Below are 18940 nucleotides of genomic sequence, written 5' to 3'. Positions count from 1 at the left end.
AAATTGAGAGAATAAGCTAAATTTGACTTTCTTTTTTTGATTCTGAAATCGTCTTCAGCAACTAGTACTCCTGTGAAATAATAGGTTAGATACATTGACTTTCTATTCAAAAAATATTTGTTGATTCAATTAAAAGAAAACTCGCTATACCCGGCTCTGCATATTCATGCATTTATGCTCGTAGCCTATATCTGCATCCATTCCATAGTGGTTTTTCATTTGTGGGTAGAAAGAGCCACATACCCTACCATATGATATTACTTACACTAAAAATACTAGACAATCTTATTTTTCTGCACATAAAGAAATAAAGAGAGTGATGTTTTGGCTCCCGGGTGCGTATGCTCCCTTTAGTTTGAACTGTAACTTTGATATATTTTGGAATGTCAAAAAATTTCAAAAGAAAAATCCATGTTTACATCTTCAAATGCTAAGTGTGCACGAAGTCTTTGCATAAAAAATGAACTTGTCGTTTAGGCTGTGTAAAAAAGGCAAAATTTAGTGCTAAAAATAAGGCATTTTGTGAGACTTGTTCTGTCTTTTTTACATCGAACACAAAAGATATCCGTTTTTCGCGAAACTGTACGAACGCACATAGATTGTTGAGATGTACATGCGAAATTTTTTGTTAGAATTTTTTGACAATTAAAAATATATTTTTTGGGTGGAGGGAGCATATGCACCCGGGAGCCGAATTGAATTTCCGTATGTGTCTCAATTCAAATTGACTATTTCTATCTATTCAAAAAGTATCTTAAGATTCTTATGATATAATTAAGTATATCTATTATAAGGAATATTGACTATTGTATTTTTTAGTTTGCAAACAAAATATTTTTTATAGAATACTTTAGTATTCTATAAAAAATATTTTCTAAAAAAACGAAAGGAATAAAATAATAAAATTGCAAAAAAGGAGAACTAATTAAAAAGATTTGATTTTTATTTTCCCACCCTCATGGCCTTTCTATCTTTCTAATCGAATTTTAGGATTCAAAAGAAAACGGCTAGAATTTACTTCTAGTATATATACTCCTATAGAAGCGCATACAATAATGCGTGGTAAAGGCGGAAAAAGACTATATTGAATCAAAATCAAAGGGCAAATTATCTTACCTAATATGGTGGATCCCATACTACCCTATCCTCTTAGACTTTTTAAGTCGATATACCACCCTCTAAGCCGGGTGGAGTTAGTTTTTCAACGAAGACCCGTCCTAAGACCCCGCGCAAGAATGGGTGTTATAGAAGAATAAATACTCCTTTGGTGATGTCTCTATTTACCTTCACATTAATGAGAACCATTGAGCGATTGAAAAATCTAATCAATTCTTCTCCAAAAGAGTGGCCTTGTATAGATAAAAGAAATTACAGTGGTCTTGTATTGAAGAACAAAACTCAATAACAAAGGGAGCGGTACAGTTCAAGAAAAATAACAGCATATATTGGAAAACAGATTCTGGCATCTAGACCGCCTTTGCTCATTTGCGTGGAAGCACATCTACAAGTTAGCTTTACAACATACAGATGCCATCTCAACATTATAGACATTGCTGAAGACTTGAGTAGCTAAATAGTCATGAAGACGAGATATACTATCTTCAAATCATACAATCGGAGAGGTACAGATAAGTTGTCAGGCACCAGCTGCTGCATCATCAAAGCCTTATCTCAAGTTCAGTTCACCTGTATTACCTAGAATTTAGATCAAATTCCCCCGATTGACGCCAGTCCTCTTGCATATCAGAGTTTTCATTCTCTGGATCATTGTCATCGTTGAGGAAATCCTCAGAGGGATCATCATCATCCCTTTGGGCGTTTTCCCATCCATCTTCACCCTGTTCTTGTGCCATGTCATGACTAGGGCCATCGTCACCTTGGGATGCAGCAGCATTGGCCCTCAAAGGGCCCTGACCAATCATATCAGAGTGTGCTTGGGCCTCCACTCGAGCATGCTCAGCCATTGCCATATGCATCTTAGCTTCAGCAGCCTCACGGCCTGCTTTCTCCCTCAATTCTATCTCGGCTCTTAGTTCCATGGTAGCCTGCTTCTCCTCCTGTAACAAAGCCTGCTCGAGCATGAGACGCTCCTCCGATCGGAACTCGCCAATGGCCCTTTTCTTGGTCATTATGTTGTATGCCAACACTTGCTTCTCAAAAGTTGTTGTGAACTCAGCAATCTTTACCAGAATGTTATGATCCCATTGCTGAAGGCGAGAAGGAATCTGGCCAGTTGCATCGCTGTCAAGGATCCTGTCATCTTCTTCAGCCTCATAGTCGGCAACAACATGGTAAGGCAATAACCTAATTTTGGCAGCAATGTAAGAGTATATGAGTACCTTCAGGATACGAAGTTAACTCACGGAGATCAAAACAATCCAGTGCATCTAATCGAAATTGCTGGCCTAACTTTAATGTGTTAGTGTATAAGTTAAGGAGGTGTGACTGAGCGGAATGTGTTGTCCTTTGGTGGCGTCGGCCGATAAAATTAGGCACCGCGTTGCAATTTCAATATATTAGAATATGCAATGCACTGAATCATGTTTTTCGACAAGCAAAAGGACTGTACAAGCAAATTAACCCCTTACATCTTATCCACTTCTATAAATGAAAAAAAAGTAACCCCTGAACTGCTGCAAGATTCTAACTTTGATGTCAATCTTAAGATTAGTAAGTGATGAGGACATCACAGCCATTAACGTAATGGCGATCACCCATGGACCAATCACAATAAGCAGTGCCAAACAAATGCATGATGAGATGAACGCTAACTTGAGTTTATCATATAACCTCAAAAACATCGCTACGCTTTCATCTGGATGCAAAAAAAATCAGGTACAATGCACAAGAAAGCCAACAAACTTCCAGAGTTGATAAAACAAGTTTGTTGCTACCTCACTAATTGCATAAATTGGGCACCTAATCCACCGAAACAATGTTTCGTGACTAGAGTAACTGATTACACCTTACGGGCGAATTCCCTAAGCTAACCACCTACTTACCTGGAATTTTTCCTGGTCGTTTTCTGCTGGTTATTTGTCTTGTTTGCTTTCATAACAGGGGCTTGTCCCTAGCATAAATAAGTTAGTGCTCTTACTAGTAGAGGACTCTTTAACTTTTTTGATTAATAGAATAAGACATAGACTCATCCTGAGATAGGAGAGTTCTTGCTACCCTTATTCTGGTGATTCCTCATGGGTTTACACCTAATCTATGCTCCACGACTTGAGTGTGGTTTTGTGAGTTAGCATCTTGTGAAACCCTTGCGGATTTCACCCTCTCTGCTCCACGACTTGAGTGTGGTTGTGTGGTCTTGGATTGCAAGCAAGCAACGTCGGCATCCTCATCATCGGGCCATTGTCCCCTGGGTTGACCCAGCTGTTCGCAGCTACTTATCTTCTACGTCCTTTGATCCTACGATGTGAAGATCAAGCCACCCCCCTCGAGCAGCTGTTCCCTGAAGTCGGTACTCACAAGTTACCATCCTACATTGTAAAGAATACCACTAAAAATTAACTCCTGGCACAATGCAGCTTGGTTTCTTGCTTGTTAATGCTGAGTCAAAAGATTAATAAGCCCCAAATCAGGTTATTGGTGTAAGAGAGACCATATAGACAAGGTGCACAATGAGGTGACTTGCCAAAGGGTCCAAAGAGCGAGAACATGGAAGTCAACATCAACATCCGGCGAATGGGCTCATCCCTGTTAGGAAGTGTGGCTCCAAGGCTTACAGAACTTTAGACAAGGTGCACAATGGGATATAACTTGCCAAAGGGTCCAAAGAGCAAGGATATGGCAGTCACCATCAACAACCGGAGAATGGGCCAATCCCTGTTAGAAAGTGTGGCTCCAAGGCTTACAGAACTTGATTATTTCATTGTATAATAAAAAGTTCACGGAGGCGGCGCTTTGGCTCTCAGGACCAGATGGTCATATTATGATGTGTTAGGCAAATCGAATCATATATTCGGTTAGCATATTCTGTTATCCTCTTCCATATTTAGTGCTCGAGATATTGATTATAATCGGGCCATTATGGTAGAGGATTAGCGTTGATTATTTTCATGTATATCTTGTACATCTGCCTATATATATGAGATAACAGGAAAGCCACGATTGTGGGCAATCATTCTCTCTCTATATTCTCCTTCATGGTATCAGAGCCTAGGGTCTTGAGTTCGAGTCCTGGCTTTCGCAATTTATGCGCACCCCTATGTCAGCCGCATATACGGTCATTCATACGTGTGCTATTCTTCTTTCCACGTGTTGTCCTGTATAGGTGGATTGCCTAGCCCTTTCCATCAGTTCGGACTTTTGGTTGCGTTGGCTAGTGCATGAAGCTTGACATGGTGTCAGAGCCATGTGGATGTGTGTGTCAGGCTGGGGTCGTAGCCTCGTAGGTACCTTCGCGCAGAAATTGCAGTATTGGGGGTGCTTCTATTCGCGCATTTCGTGTAGCGACAGTCCAGGTAATAGGCGACATGTCTGTACCATCAATTTCCGCTGTTCTCTTACTCCCCAATTTCTCTGGTATCCGCTTCCACCTCCTTCTGACCCGATCTAGCTTATCTCCCCACACATGCCACCGCCAAGGTGATACAGCCGCAGCCCGTCATTAGCTCGCTACACCCGCCGTACAAGGCGTCGCAGCAGGCTGAGTAAGGGCAGGGATGCCACCCAAAGACCAGCAGGTCCAGTGCAGTCGCTCGCGTGGTCCAGCAAAGCCAGTACGAGAGTGAATCGAGGCTTTCGCAAGCACCAGGAAGGTGTTCGCCGAACCAGCTACAGCGACCACTCATTCGCCCTTGAGCCATCGTCCCTGCACCATCTTTCGAGGTACAAAATCTGGCCCCCTCCCTCTCACTGATACGCCTGTACCCCTCCTATCCGGGGAACTCAAATTGGGAATGCTAGAGCACGCAGATTTAGCTCAGGTTGGTTCCGTCCAATTAGTTGAGTGAAGCATAAACTAACTTTGAGTTGTATGCTCATGGAGGTCCCTTCGTGGCAGTATATATTTCAAGGAATATTCCAGAAATACATGTTAAATGCTGTGATGATCCCTATCAAATGATTTATCGGAGGTGGAAATATAGTAACAAATCTCAGGTAACACATATAGTTCAGTGTAGAAACTACAATAAAAAATATATATATACAAGATGATGCATCTTAACCATCTGTTATGACTCATGGTGGAATTTCTATTGCGGTATGTCAGAATAACTCTTGGGTAAACTTCTTCATCCAACTAGATTTAATATGTTGTCACCATTCTACAGTTACTAGTGCAAGATTTAATTGGTAGACAGAGAATTTTGTATCTAGCAACAATAGAAGTACTTTTTTGTGCAGCAAACTTTTGTGCTTTTGCAAAAGTAGGTAAAACTTATGTTTGTGAATGGTTTACCGGTACGTAGAAAATTATGCTACGTAGTTGGTGAATTTGGTTAATTATATTTCCTTGACAATTTATTAATGGAAGAATTTCCTTGACATTTTATTACACGTTTCTTCCATTTCCTCTAGGTGTTCATTTATCAAGCTTAGCACACTTCGATTCGAAACAAATACAAGGTGCATGTTCAGAAAGACCTAGGAGAAACTATTTGAATCCCCTTGCAGGTTATATAGATATTTTGGGGTCTTAAATATCGCAGCTTAGTGAACCAAGATATTTTAGTTCCATCAAATTTCAGTCACATGCCATGCTGGACAGATTGAGATGAAGCTTCTCAATTAATAGACAGTTTTCATGTTTATTCAGTGGATTGCTGTCTATAAAGCACTTAACTAGGCAATAATTAAATTAGATTTAGCAACTTTGTATGGTTAATTAATCTTAGTCCGTGCATTCTTCCGTATCAACTTTTGCTGAGCTCATCTACTCTGATATCTGTTTGCTGACATGAAGTCTGATTTCTCTACCATAACATTTTTATTTTGTTCAAAATTTTCACTGGATCATCCCATTTTAAAAAGTACAGAGTTTGGTAGTTAGAAATGTGATTGGATCTGCGACGACTGTCAAAACCTATGGAAATGCAGGTGTGGTTCTTAAAGGAGACATGACTTACATGCTGTGCAATTTCCACTTGTGTTGTCTTAAAACATCAAAGCTTATAGTGCTAGATTTAATTTTTCTTCCAGTTAAGGCTATTGTTGCACTAATGTAGTAAATGCAGTTCTCTAACCATTGTCTATCAATGATGTCTCGGTCCTCCATGTCACTAAGGTACGTATTCGGTATTCTTTTCTTAATCCTTTTGAATATCTAAGTTCTATTTAACTTAGTTTTTACCATTTGATTTTCGATATTTTTGTTGTGTTTCTAATGATTTCACTTGCATCAGCTGCATTAAGATTAGGATGATAACATGTGTTGTTACCTTTAATTATTTTTAAATAATTTCCTGTTTTGCTCAATATTGTTAGTGTCTGGAGTTTTAAGCTCATCTGAGGTTCTGGCATGGATGAAGTGGCCCACACCTAACTGTTGATCAAAGCCGGATGGATGAAGTGGCGCCAAGCTTGTGGCATTCTTTGTGATAAGAGAGTGCCACAAAAGCTAAAAGGCAAGTTCTATAGGACAGCGGTTCGACCCGCAATGTTTTATCACGTTGAGTGTTGGCCGACTAAAAGGCGGCATGTTCAACCGTTAGGTGTGGCGGAGATGCGCATGTTGAGATGGATGTGTGGCCACACGAGGAAGGACCGAGTCTGGAATGATGATATACCAGATAGAGTTGGCATATTCAGCGCAGGCCTCCAGAAGTGCATAGTGGACAGCTAAAGCGTGCTGATAATGTCAAGAGAGGACGGGGTAGACGAGAGATCTGAAGGACTGGAGTATCACCAAAGAACTAGCCATGGAAAGAGCCGCATGGAAGCTTGCTATCCATGTGCCAGAACCATGAGTTGGTTACGAGATCTTATGGGTTTCACCTCTAGCCTACCCCAACTTGTTTAGGAATAAAGGCTTTGTTGTTGTTGTTGCAATTTACCCAGAGGTCTTACTATACAAACATGAAACAAACCATGGAGTAGTGTCAATTTGCTAGAACCAGTCGTCGTTGCTACTCTCCTCAGAGCACATACAATTTATTTAGTGCTTTCTGCCAGTTAACATTTTCTACTGCAAATTAGCACGCTAAATTTATGTCACCTTATTCTTTTTTAAAACTTTATACATAGCACACGTGTATGGTTTGGAGCAATTAGTGCTACATACATTTATTGAACATGTAAATTTGGTTTCTGCGATCTGGAGCTAATTCAATGAACATATCTTTTCAGTTCTTAGGATCAGCATATGCTCATGATTAATTATGCCTTGGCACTACAACCCTCCAGTTATGAATGTACTTATTTTTGCTATAACATCACTTGGTCATAAGAGCATCTCTAACAGAGCCCGTAAAAATGCAAACCGAAAAACTCGAGTTCAGTCTTCCGAAAACGAGTTTACAGGTCGCAAAATGGCTGGCGCAGAACAGACCCTGTAAACTAAAACTGAAAAACGGAATATTCGAAAATTACTCATCTTCTTCACAAGAACTATCTGCGCGCTGCCAAGATCTTCCCGCGCCGCCGCCGGCCAAGCAGCAAAGCATCTACGGCAAGCAGCTAGTACATGCGCCTTAAGCAGCAAAGCATCTAGCGCCTACGCAGCAACGCATTTAGCAGGCACGCGCAAGCAACAAAGCCAGATTCGTCCAGCGAGCAAGCTCGGCCATGTCCACGTAGCTCGGCCTCGCGCAAGCAGCAAAGCCAGATTCCTCCAGCGAGCTAGCTCGGCCTTGTCCAGCGAACTGATTCGTCGGGATTCGTCGGAAATTCGTGGCCACGCACCGTTCCAGCGAATCGCTCCGTCGATCTCCTCAAGGACACCACCTAGCTAACAAGATTCGTCGAAAATTGATATAGACATGGTTGGAATTAGAGTGGGCTGACAAAATGTTTGATCGGCGATGCATAATTTTAGCAAAGCAGCTAGAAATCGGCGGCTGGAGGCGGTTGTACGGACGGCGGCGCTCGAGGAGTGGTGACAAATCCGTTCAGTTTTGGGCCTGTAAACCACCCTTTGGTCTGTATTAGTAGGGGTCGAGTCTAAAAATTTTCGGGCACCTGAAAAAGTTTTTCGGGCCGGACGGCGAGTTCAGTCTCTGTTCTGCGCCACTTTCGACCCGAACCCGTAAATCGGCCGGAAAAATACGGTTCCGGCGTGGTTTACGGGCTCTGTTAGAGTTGCTCTAATGAATAACACGGTGAGCTAATAACTTACTGCATCAAGATGTCGGATGGCGGAGAGTTCTTTGAATGCGAGTGTGGTTGCTTTGAGTGCGAATGTGGTTGCTTGAGCACATGGGGCTTGTGTGTTGCCATGTGCTTAAGGTAAGCATGTCGGATTTTTTTATTAAATCGGGGGATGCAACTGTAGCTTCAAATTAGTAATTTCGTCGCAGGTGATGGACTACTTCGGTATCAGTGAGATACCAAAATGGCACATTCTAAAGAGATGGGTGAGTGGCGCTAGAGATATCTTGCCGGTGCTTCTTCAAGTGTACCAGAATGGCCATGCCTCAGCCAAGTCATTTACATATGGACATTCTAACTTGTACATCACTCGAGTCGGTTTCACTTATAGTGTATTCTGTCTTTTCTAGTTCAAACTTTAGTGTCAAATTTACACTAGAAAAAGCAAAATGCACTACAAATGGGATTTAGATGGGATCCCACTTGACACCCTAGTGCTGAAGCGTATAAGAAGCTGATGCAGCCGTTTAGAGAAAATCTAGCGATAATGGTGTTCTATAATGAAAAGAGGGATGATCTTGAGCTTCCAGATCGACCAGCCAGTGCCTTTGACGGGCCAGCAGATGAAAAGGAAGAACACTTGCAAAGGGCAAGCTGCAAGGAATATGTCCTGATTCTCTCTATTCTCCTGATGAATGCTGCCTCAGTGTATTTGGGTTTTTAATATTTAGGCCCGCTTTATGAATTTTATGACTTGTTACATGTGTAATATATCAAATTTATGGCGCTGTGTTGTAGCAGTTAGACTGAATAATTCCGAACCGGAATTTTCTTATTCCAAAATAAAGCAGAAAATGTAGAACATTATGGCATGTGTTTGAGTACGTACACAATTTCAATGGCAGATTGCGCTTCATACACAAACAGTAGAATAAGAATCAATGATTAGTGGACTAGGAGTCGCAGAGGAAATGGCCAGACAAAAAAAAAACACTGGAGGGTGTCGATAAGGTGAATTTGAATGCTAGATTAATGTAATATGACTGAATTCAAACTGGACAACAATTTAAAATTCGAACAGGCTTGAAGGGAGAAAGGACTGGTGGCTCGTGGCCATGTCCATGTTCATTAGAGTATGGTCCAGAATGGGCTTTGTCGTGGACTGTTTCTGCTTAACAGTCATGTGTGTATTCAATGCTCTGCAAACGTGGGCCCTGCACTGTTCAATAAGGAATATGTAACCAGAAATACACTTGCGAATACGTAAGGGAGCAGGGATCACGATGAGCATGGATGGTCTAGATAATATGACCATCTGGACCTGTGAGCCAAAACAGATACACGAAAGTTCACAGGCTAGTCATTTGCAGGCAACAGACTTGACCTCTAACAATCTCCTCCTTCAAAACAAACTATGTACCTATTTCCAAAATTAAACCAATATATTTTACTAATAGCGCAGTTCTGGTGGAGCTTGGAGCAGCAAAGAAAGGACTGGTACTAGGGTGTCGTACTGGAAACTTGTTGGTGCAACTACAATGTCAATGCTGTGAGGAGTTTTAAGATGCTCCACTTATCTCCTAAGAGGTACAAAGACAATTTAATCCTAGCCATTAATTGACTGAGGGTAATCTTGGCTATACAAAATACTAAATATGGTAAAATAGAAAGGATCTTGACAGATTCAATGTCGGCCCTATATATTCTATTTGAAGTAAAATATATACCTTACAGCATGTTGAAATTTGACTCTTTTTTTCTTCTTGCAATATGACCACGGTTGTACAGAGATATTTTGTGCATGGATATCACTATCACACAAAGACCCAGCTAAATATTGAAGAAACATTCACATATATTTTAATTTTGTACTTAACATATGTGTATGTGATATCTTATGTGTGCATATATTACAATGGTGAAAATATAAAATGTTTCCTAAATTTCTTAAGTAAATAGTAGCCAGTTATTGTTTTACTTAATTAGAACATACATACGTGATAGCTTAGATGGGTGAGTCTACTAAATGGATTCTTTTTGTCTAAAGGGATTAGTAATAACCTATACTCACCTAGTATATACATGTCCATAGCTAAAAAAATTGGAAGGTAGGGATAACAATATTTAGATTTGTAGAGCTTTCCTTGTTTACATATGTGACTCGGTAACTACATGATTTACTTCCTAGTTTGGCGTTCATGGAAACTTGATATTTGCCCTACAGAATCATCAGTAGCATATTACCACATAAGTGGTAAGAGTAATATTAGTTACTTGATCAAATCTAACTAACGACCCATACAATTTTGGGAGCATCTTAAAAGAGCTTGGTAGATAAACCATCAGGCATCAGCTAATCACTTGGACTCCTGCCATATACCTCACAACCTTATACCTCATATGTCAATCACATGACAACTTCGTTATGGCCAAACATGAGTACATGGTATTTACAAGATGCTGATGCTAGGGCTCATATTGTGGCAGAGAACCAGAGACCGGCCTACATAACACTACACAACACTACACTAGATGTCCTGTGCAATGACACTCTGAGGAAAAGATTAGCAAAACAAGGTTTCTCGCACCACTTTCATATAAAGATCTATTTTTCTGAGAAAATATTTGAATTTGGAACGACGTAAAAAAATTGAAGCCTAAGTAGAAACACAAACCTAAATCGGTCTACTGGTAACACAAGAGCGAATCCCATTTATGTATAATATTTGTCTTCGTCCCTAGTAACTACAACTCAAATCTTAAAAAGTGCATTAGCAACATGCAGGCCTGGACCTAGGCATGTGTGCAGCCTGTTGCCATTGCACAGGGCCCCAAAAAATTTCGGGGGGGGGGGGAGCTCAGTACTGCAACATGTGTGAGAGCGAAGAAGAGAACGTCTTTGACTGTGTCACGTTTAGTTAGTGGTTCCCATCCAGAATCTTTCCTGCAGAGCAAATCCCAACTGCTACTAGTTCTCATAAGTGACGCTCCATCGATTCTGGTGGTCATGGACTACCAAAGTAGCAGCCTAGATGTTCTTTTGACACAACATGTGTGAGAGCGAAGAAGAGAACGTCTTTGACTGTGTCACGTTTAGTTAGTGGTTCCCATCCAGAATCTTTCCTGCAGAGCAAATCCCAACTGCTACTAGTTCTCATAAGTGACGCTCCATCGATTCTGGTGGTCATGGACTACCAAAGTAGCAGCCTAGATGTTCTTTTGACACACTGCACACAATCAGCAGAAAATCCAACCAGACTCAACACACAAGGGTGCCTCCAAGCGTCCCTGGCCACTATGGCATGGTCTGGCTGCCTCCCTTGACCACTCACAAAATCATTGTTGCATGGACATTGAAACATTGTGGCATTGAGAAAAAAACATTGTTTTCATAGTGTGTTTGTGTGTAAGAGGCCCCTCTTAGCCACCTTGCACTGGCCCCTGGAATAACGGGCCCCACCCTAGCTAGCTGCCAGGTCGAACCAAGGAGCCAAAAAAATGTGGCCTTTAGGCGTTGTGGTATATCATTGTTTACATAGGACAGATTTTGCATTATAAATTCAGCATTTCAAACTCAAACAAGGATTAAGAAGGTATCTATAAAGATTTTTCATAAGACATCAAGAACTGTGATACATTATTCATTTTTCTAGCAGGGTATGAAATATAGCTTTGTAGGGAGAAAGTTCTCCAGCAAAAAAGGACCATCGTAAAATAAGTAGACTCTCATGTACGGTAGCTTAAATGAAGTGATGCCACTAGTCGCAACTGGAATAAATGAGTCTTCAACAACTTATTGGGTAACGCCGCAGCAATCACTCAACTACAAAAACAGTTTTAAATTAAGCGCTCCTAAGTTCATGCTTAATCGCGCCTAAGCGCTCAGAGGAAGCAAAACACCTAGTGCTTAATTGCGCTTAGCGTTTTAAGCCTTCGGAAAGGGAAAGGATGAAGCAAAACACTCTCTAAGCACTTGATAGAACCTTGTACAAAAATGTGCTCAAACTGAAAATAGTATGATAGTATCCCAGCAAATGCCAGCACAGAGGATCAAGACATGGGGGTGATCGGTTTGAACTTTAGAGCACGTGGATAACCAAGGCTTGCCTTACAGAAAATTTCCGACTCACGACACAGGAAGATAGAATCCAATAGAAAATATAGCCATACAAAGTAAGGAGTGTTTCACAAACAGAAGAGATATAATGGCAAGAAAAGGCTCTTGTATCAGCATTGAGCACTGTTGCCAAATGTGTTGGGGTCTTCAAGGCTAAGGAGAGAAGCTATTTATCAAATCAGTATCCAATTGCAAAACCTACAAACGTTCAAATGCTTCCTAACGTACACGCCTGCAAACTAAAAGTACTTGTCAAGCTCAGAGAGATCAAATCTGCATTAATTGAGATTTTGAAAAATGAGACTCCTAAATCCTTTCAGATAGCTTGCAAGTCATCTAGGGAAGCTAACTCCACACAAGAAATGTCATCTGGTGACCAAACAATGTGCCTGAATCCTAAGAGATTATCAGCAATTCCCCAAAAAGAAATGGAGCAACCAGCAGGAGCTCTGCCTTTTCATTAAGAAGAGGGAAATTGGTAAACTGGCTGAAAACAGATACAGCAGCAACGCACACACACTCCAGTCCCGGGGCTGCGAACCCAATGAGTCGACGGACTCTGCCGCCCTAGCAGCAAGAGGCAACACCCCATAACACAACCGCGTTTCCAGAGCCGCCGCTCCGACATACAAAACCACGACAACACACCTCACCGGCCCGAGACCGCGTACCAACCGAGCCATCAACCCTGTCACCCAAGTGACCAAAGTGAAAACCCCATACCGCAAGCGATCTCCGGAGCCATCGCTCTGGCTTCCATGCCAGCCCCAAGGCCACGCAACAGCCATGTCGACGCCTTTGCCACCCAAGTGACCAGAGGCGGCACACGTAATGAAAAATATGGTTTATCAAAGATTACGGACCTCCACCAGTAGGTCGAAACCATCAGTGTTTTATTGATGCTTGTGTTTTGTATGCACGCGGGGTTGTAATAAGCCTGCTCATGAACTAGCAGCTTTGGGTGTTATGGACGACAGGCTACCCTAATTCTGTAACCTGTCTGGTGACCGGCGATCGAGCCATGTCTTAAATGGAATACGAGTGTTCCATGTAAAAAATAAAAAATAAACCCATCGGTGGTTGTTTTCAATTAAACCAATTCCCCTTTACAGTTATTTGTCCCTTCTTTCCCTCAGTGTCATACAAATCTAGGTGAAGAGATGACTGACCTCACACCATTGTGCATGCCCTAACTTTCATATATCTTGTATAATTAGCAATCAACAATATCGACACAGAAGACCAACCATTTCTAAGTAATATATAACGACACTCCAAGGACGCAAACTCCGTAGAAGGAAAATAAATAAATTGATACCACATACGAAAGCAAGGAAACAAAAAATGACAGCTTGGTGTGTATGGGGCGGAAAGGCGCACCTGCTAACGGCGTCCTCGAGGGACTGGAACGGCGTCTTGATGTTCGGGTTGCAGACCCGCATGGCGTCCTGAAGCGCCATTTCCACCTCGGGGCTCCGGCCCCTAGCCTGCGCCGCCTGCTGTTGCTGCGGGGACGGCTGCGGTTGCGAGTGCGCCTGGGGCTGGGTCTGGAGCAGCGACGGTGGCGGCTGCTGGAAGCGATGCGGTCCAAGTGGGCGGAGGTGGGCGTCAATGTTGGAGGGGAAGCGGGACATGGCTTGCTGCGACAGCTGCTGCGCCTGCGGATGGGGCTGCGACTGGGACTGGGCCTGCGCATGTGTCTGTGCATGCGCCTGCTGCATGAGGAAGAGCTGGCGCTGGAGCTGTTGGTGCTGGGCTGCAGCAGCCGCAGCAGCGGCCGCAGAGGCGGAGGAGGTCTGAGTGAGATTGGCGGCGTCCTCCATGGCGGTCGCTGAAGAATGGGAGTAGGACGGGGAGTGAGATTTGGGGGAAATGGTGTGCGTTCTGGTAGTTGTGGACTTCGAGAGCGCCTTGGGAGCTCGACGCGTGGAGGTGCTGAAGTGACTCGTTTGGGCTAGCCTGGGTTTTCGGGGGAATTTTATTATTTGCCCCATTTTATTTGGGTACTCTACAATTTACCCTCTTTTACATTGACCTCACTTTTTTGCCGCACTTTACTTTGCCAATCAATTATTTGCCCCGAGCTACACCTATAGACCAAAATGTCCCTGCAACTGTGTGACCTGGGTTGATCCAGTTGAACTGGCACGCTATTCGCTCCCCAATCGACCACCATCTCTCTCCTCCATTCAGTTTTCTAGAATCTATCGAAACAAATCGAGCAAAATCTCTGTCTAATCCGGTCTTGCCGCATTCAGACTAGTCGTGTGGCGGACGGAGGGGCTGCCGCTGCCGCCGCCACCGCCGTTGTACGTCGAGCACGCGGGCGTCCGGCATCAGCTCGTTGTGTCGCATAGGGCGGCGCAACCGCGCCCGGGAGGAGGAGCTGACCCCGGTCACAGCCGCCGCCGCCTGCGACGGTGGCATCGCCATGTTGTTGGAGGAGTTCGTGAGCGTGAGCGTTGTGCCGCTCGCGGCCGCTTCTCACCGGGAGGCGCCCGTATTCTAGCCATGGGAGCTCGCCTTCACTGTGTCCATCGTGAGGCTTTCCCAATACTTGTATCTCGCAGGGGCAGCAGCAAGCGGTGTGGCTGTACCGTGGAGAGGTAGCAGCTAGTGGCGAAGGGCAGCCAGGTCGGCCAAGGTATAGCAGCGAGCGGCGGCGCTGGCGGCAGCTATGTGAGCAGCTAGCTATGGTTCTTCGTGCTAAACAATGGAGAAATGGGGATACTGATCTGATTGATTCTAGGTGCTGCTAGAGCCAGGGGCAAGTATGTCTTTGGAGCTTTTCCCTTAATCCTCAAAAGATAAGAAAATAAGTTGAAAGAGCAAATAGTTAATTGACAAAGTAAAAGGTGGCAGTACGATCAAAGTAAAAGAGGGCAAATTGTAGAGTACCTAAGTAAAATGGGCAAATAATATAATCCCCCGGATTTTCGGGCATCGCAACCGGTCCGACCCAAATCAGCCATCCAAACAGTCTGTTTTTGTTCGTTTGCATCGGTTCGCAGGTAGGATGCGTCTCGCGGTCCGTTGATTCGCGCCCAGCAGTGTGACTCGTAGCTCAAAATTTTGCACTCTTCTACTGAGGTTTTAAGTATACTATTACTTATATTGTTTCTCATTTCATGCTCCAGCTACCTACACCTATACCTATTTTGCATGCTTATGAGTGCTTGTTCACTTTCATACGAGCGAGCTTTGCAAATTTAGTAGTTTTCAGTAAGGTTTTGTTATGTTTTCCTTTTCTATGACATGTATGTAGGTGTTACAGACAATCATGGAGAAAGGAAGACAAAAGGGACCAAGATGGTATAATATGAGAGAATTACAAACACCAGACTAAGCCATATGAGGCGTGAGAAAAATTATATTTTCCCAACATCTTATGATGTAGCCCCGCCAAAGGACGACACTACACCAAGATCAACTAGTCCCCCAAGTGGACCGATGAATCGAGCCCGAGTGAAAGTTATACATGACAAGTGAACTCAATCCTCTCTACACTTGACCTTGTGATAGGGCAAAGGAGGCCGATCTTTCGATGAGAGTATGATAGCGTCGATTTGTTGGTGGAGTTCGTGCTTGACAATCCGACTACACGTGCAAAGCTCGTGCGCCAATGCAATCTCTAGGAAAATCTCCGTGAGTTACTGATCCTGTGGATGCACGATCAGCCTGACCAGCGAGGGTCTTAATTCCTACCTAAAATCGAGAACAAGTAAGAACTAATGATGCAATCAGAATATTGCGGATATAGGTGAAAGCTTTATTGAATAAGGTGGGATTCCGAATAGTCGGTCTTGTTCTGGGGTTGGCCTCAAAAGAAATACATGAGAGTTGCAACAATGGCTAACTTTTAGTCTAATAAAAGTCTGAGTCTAAACGTGACGGCTATGGGGGTATTTAAAGGAGGAAAAGGTGGGGTTTCGGTCAGCCATACGTATGGTGGCCGAACCAAACTGATGGGGCCTAAGGCCACGTGGGTTGCCCGATCTCACGAATTGACCAAGAACAAGAGGAGGTGAGGGATGAACACGAAGAACACGGCGAACGCACGCAACACAACCCGATACAATTCCGGTTTACTCCCGATAGCCCGAACCACTATCCCGATAGAATCTCTCAAGAGAAAGACACGCGGTAGAATCCCCGAGAGGAAGATCGGTATACGATCGGTAGAATCACACGAGTGAGAGACCGGTGGTAGAATCACAAGTGTGAGAGACTAATCATATAAGGAGTACCTTGATACAACTCATAGATTTGTGTCTAAGAGAGGAGGGGGTTTCCCTAATCCCAAAGGGATGGTAGAGGCATAAGCCAAGTTCTCAATCAAATTATGTCTAACCTAATGAAGGTGGGGGTGGGGGCCTATTTATAGGGAACCACTAAGGAGGGGTAGTTTGGGAAAACAAAGATACAAGCACAGCCATACATGTGGCAACTAAGGGTTCCTATTGTAGGTGGCCGCGGCCTCGGTGGCAGTGCCGGTGTGGGGAGGCCGGCAGTGCCGGGGTGCGTCGGGTGGCAGTGCCAGCCTTGGTCAGCGGCAGTGCCGGAGGGAGCGGCAGTGCCGACCATGGTGCAGCGGCAGTGTCGGCCTGGAGCGCCCAGCCCTTCCTCTTCCTTCTTCTCTTCCATGCCTCCGTGACATCGGCCTTACTTCCTCGGGTCTCCATGGCATCCTCACTTCCCTCCGTACTTGTCATCGAGTTCCTATCATCAAAATATGACGGAGTATGAAGTAGTATATCGTTCCACATAGGCGATTGTAGGCACGCATAAAGGAGAAGATTCACCTTTGTGTGTCGTCTTGGCGAAGAAGCACATGATGCGGTGAAGACCGAAGGTCGGGCTGCATCATCTCCCCCCACTTGAGAAAGAGTCGTCCTCGACGATGAGTCTTCGTGAACGTGTAGAGGAGGTAGATGACACCAACGCTTGAATGTCCCCTCACTTGTCAAGAGCCCTATCAATAGCACAAGAAAAGCAAAGGAGCAATCAAAGCGTAGCCAAAGTTCAACGTGTTTAGCAAGAGAGCGCAAGTAGAAGGAGGTCACCTTAGCAAGATACCGGTGTGCTCTCATCGAAAGATCTTGTGTAGTAGATGTGTGGGGTTGAACCCATTCATTGACGCTCATACACAAGTCGTTTGTTCGTTCACACAACAAAGACCAAGCAAAGTATGGGTGTGCGTGATAGAGGAGCATATCATCAACGACATGTTCATTCATGTTCACAACATCGTTAACACAACACAAATATATCAAGAATAATGCATACGCAAGGTTAATGTGTAAGAACTTCATTTCAACATCTTCCAAATGCGGAAACACAAAAACTCCAAATTGTGAGACGACTATGATGTCCATCTCATGTAGAAACTCATGTGCATTATTGTACTCAAGGCATCGGAAAGAGAAATTGTTCAACATCCTTTAAGCAATAAGAGGAGAATTTGGCAAAAACACATAAGGGAGAGTGTCCAAAATATCATCAACATGTGTGCACACAAACCATAGGAAAGAGAAATTGGTCCTCATATTTGTGGCAACACCAACGATAAGAATCACATCATCATGCTTGCAAAAGAACCATAAGAAAGAGAAATTGTTCGGCATGTTCAATGCAAAGCATGGGAAAGGTATTAGAGCCGGGTTCGATCTTGTACTTACTTGTATTATGCTCTCAAGAGCTCGTTTGGTCAACTCGAACTCAATCGAGGTTGACCTTGTCTTCCGTGTACCTACACACACAATAGGCAAAGCAAGGAACGTGTGTGCATGGTATATGAACACATCATCCATCATGATGGTCCATTTCTTTTGCACATCACCATTAGCATTAAGCAATTTATCATAGTAGATGTGGTGAATATGCGGAGTAAACATGGGAACATGCTCAACATGGATATATGCAAAGTCTCCAAAATTTGAGAGAGCTATGGGGGAAATCTCGTTCACAAGCATATTAACATCATTGCAAACCAAGCATTGGAAAGAGCAAGTATTCAACATTTTGGTTGCACTAATTGGAGAGTATTGCAAGCATATAGAGCAAAATATGTTCAAGTTTTTGATGCGGGGTGGCCTTTGGACACCTCCTCACCAAGACCAACAAGTCCCCCAAGTGGACCAATGACACGGGCTCGAGTTAAAGCGCTACATGATAAGGTGAACTCGCTCCTCACTACCCTCGATCTCGGTACCCCATTGGATGGATTGCTACCTCATGCCGACACGCTTTGTGTTATTAGGTACAAGGTGCATCAAGACCCCGGAGAGGAGGACGCACCATGGTCAAGAGGAGGAGAGGAGCAGCTGGACGTGAAGATGGACGTGGAGCCGGACCCGACGTCATCCGAAGCGCGCGAGGGAAGGCAGGGAGCCAGCCGGCCCAGGACCCGGTCCGACCGGACCCCTGACCGGGCTGCCCGGTCCAAACCGGCTTCCCCGCTGACTGCAACCGGGCGCACTACTGAGACGCCGGAACCCTCCCCGGTCGCCCTTCGGTCCAGGACCCGGTTTGGACCGGACGCGCCGGTCCCAGGGCCGGTCTGACCGG

At 43.9% G+C, this 18940-nt stretch overlaps 1 protein-coding gene across 1 annotated transcript; it reads right to left on the bottom strand.

Annotated features, from left to right (window-relative positions):
• Positions 1 to 1422: 1422 nt before the first annotated feature.
• On the bottom strand, positions 1423 to 14067 carry LOC124655479 (the record flags this gene model as incomplete). Its single annotated transcript, XM_047194366.1, is given in 2 exon segments — positions 1423 to 2304; positions 13754 to 14067. Coding segments are annotated over 2 exon segments (927 nt in total), but the record flags the coding sequence as incomplete, so codon positions are not given.
• Positions 14068 to 18940: the final 4873 nt, after the last annotated feature.

Source organism: Lolium rigidum, chromosome 5 (genome assembly GCF_022539505.1).
Source record: "Lolium rigidum isolate FL_2022 chromosome 5, APGP_CSIRO_Lrig_0.1, whole genome shotgun sequence".
NCBI lineage: Eukaryota > Viridiplantae > Streptophyta > Magnoliopsida > Poales > Poaceae > Lolium > Lolium rigidum.
This window is presented reverse-complemented; position numbering and strand designations above follow the sequence as displayed.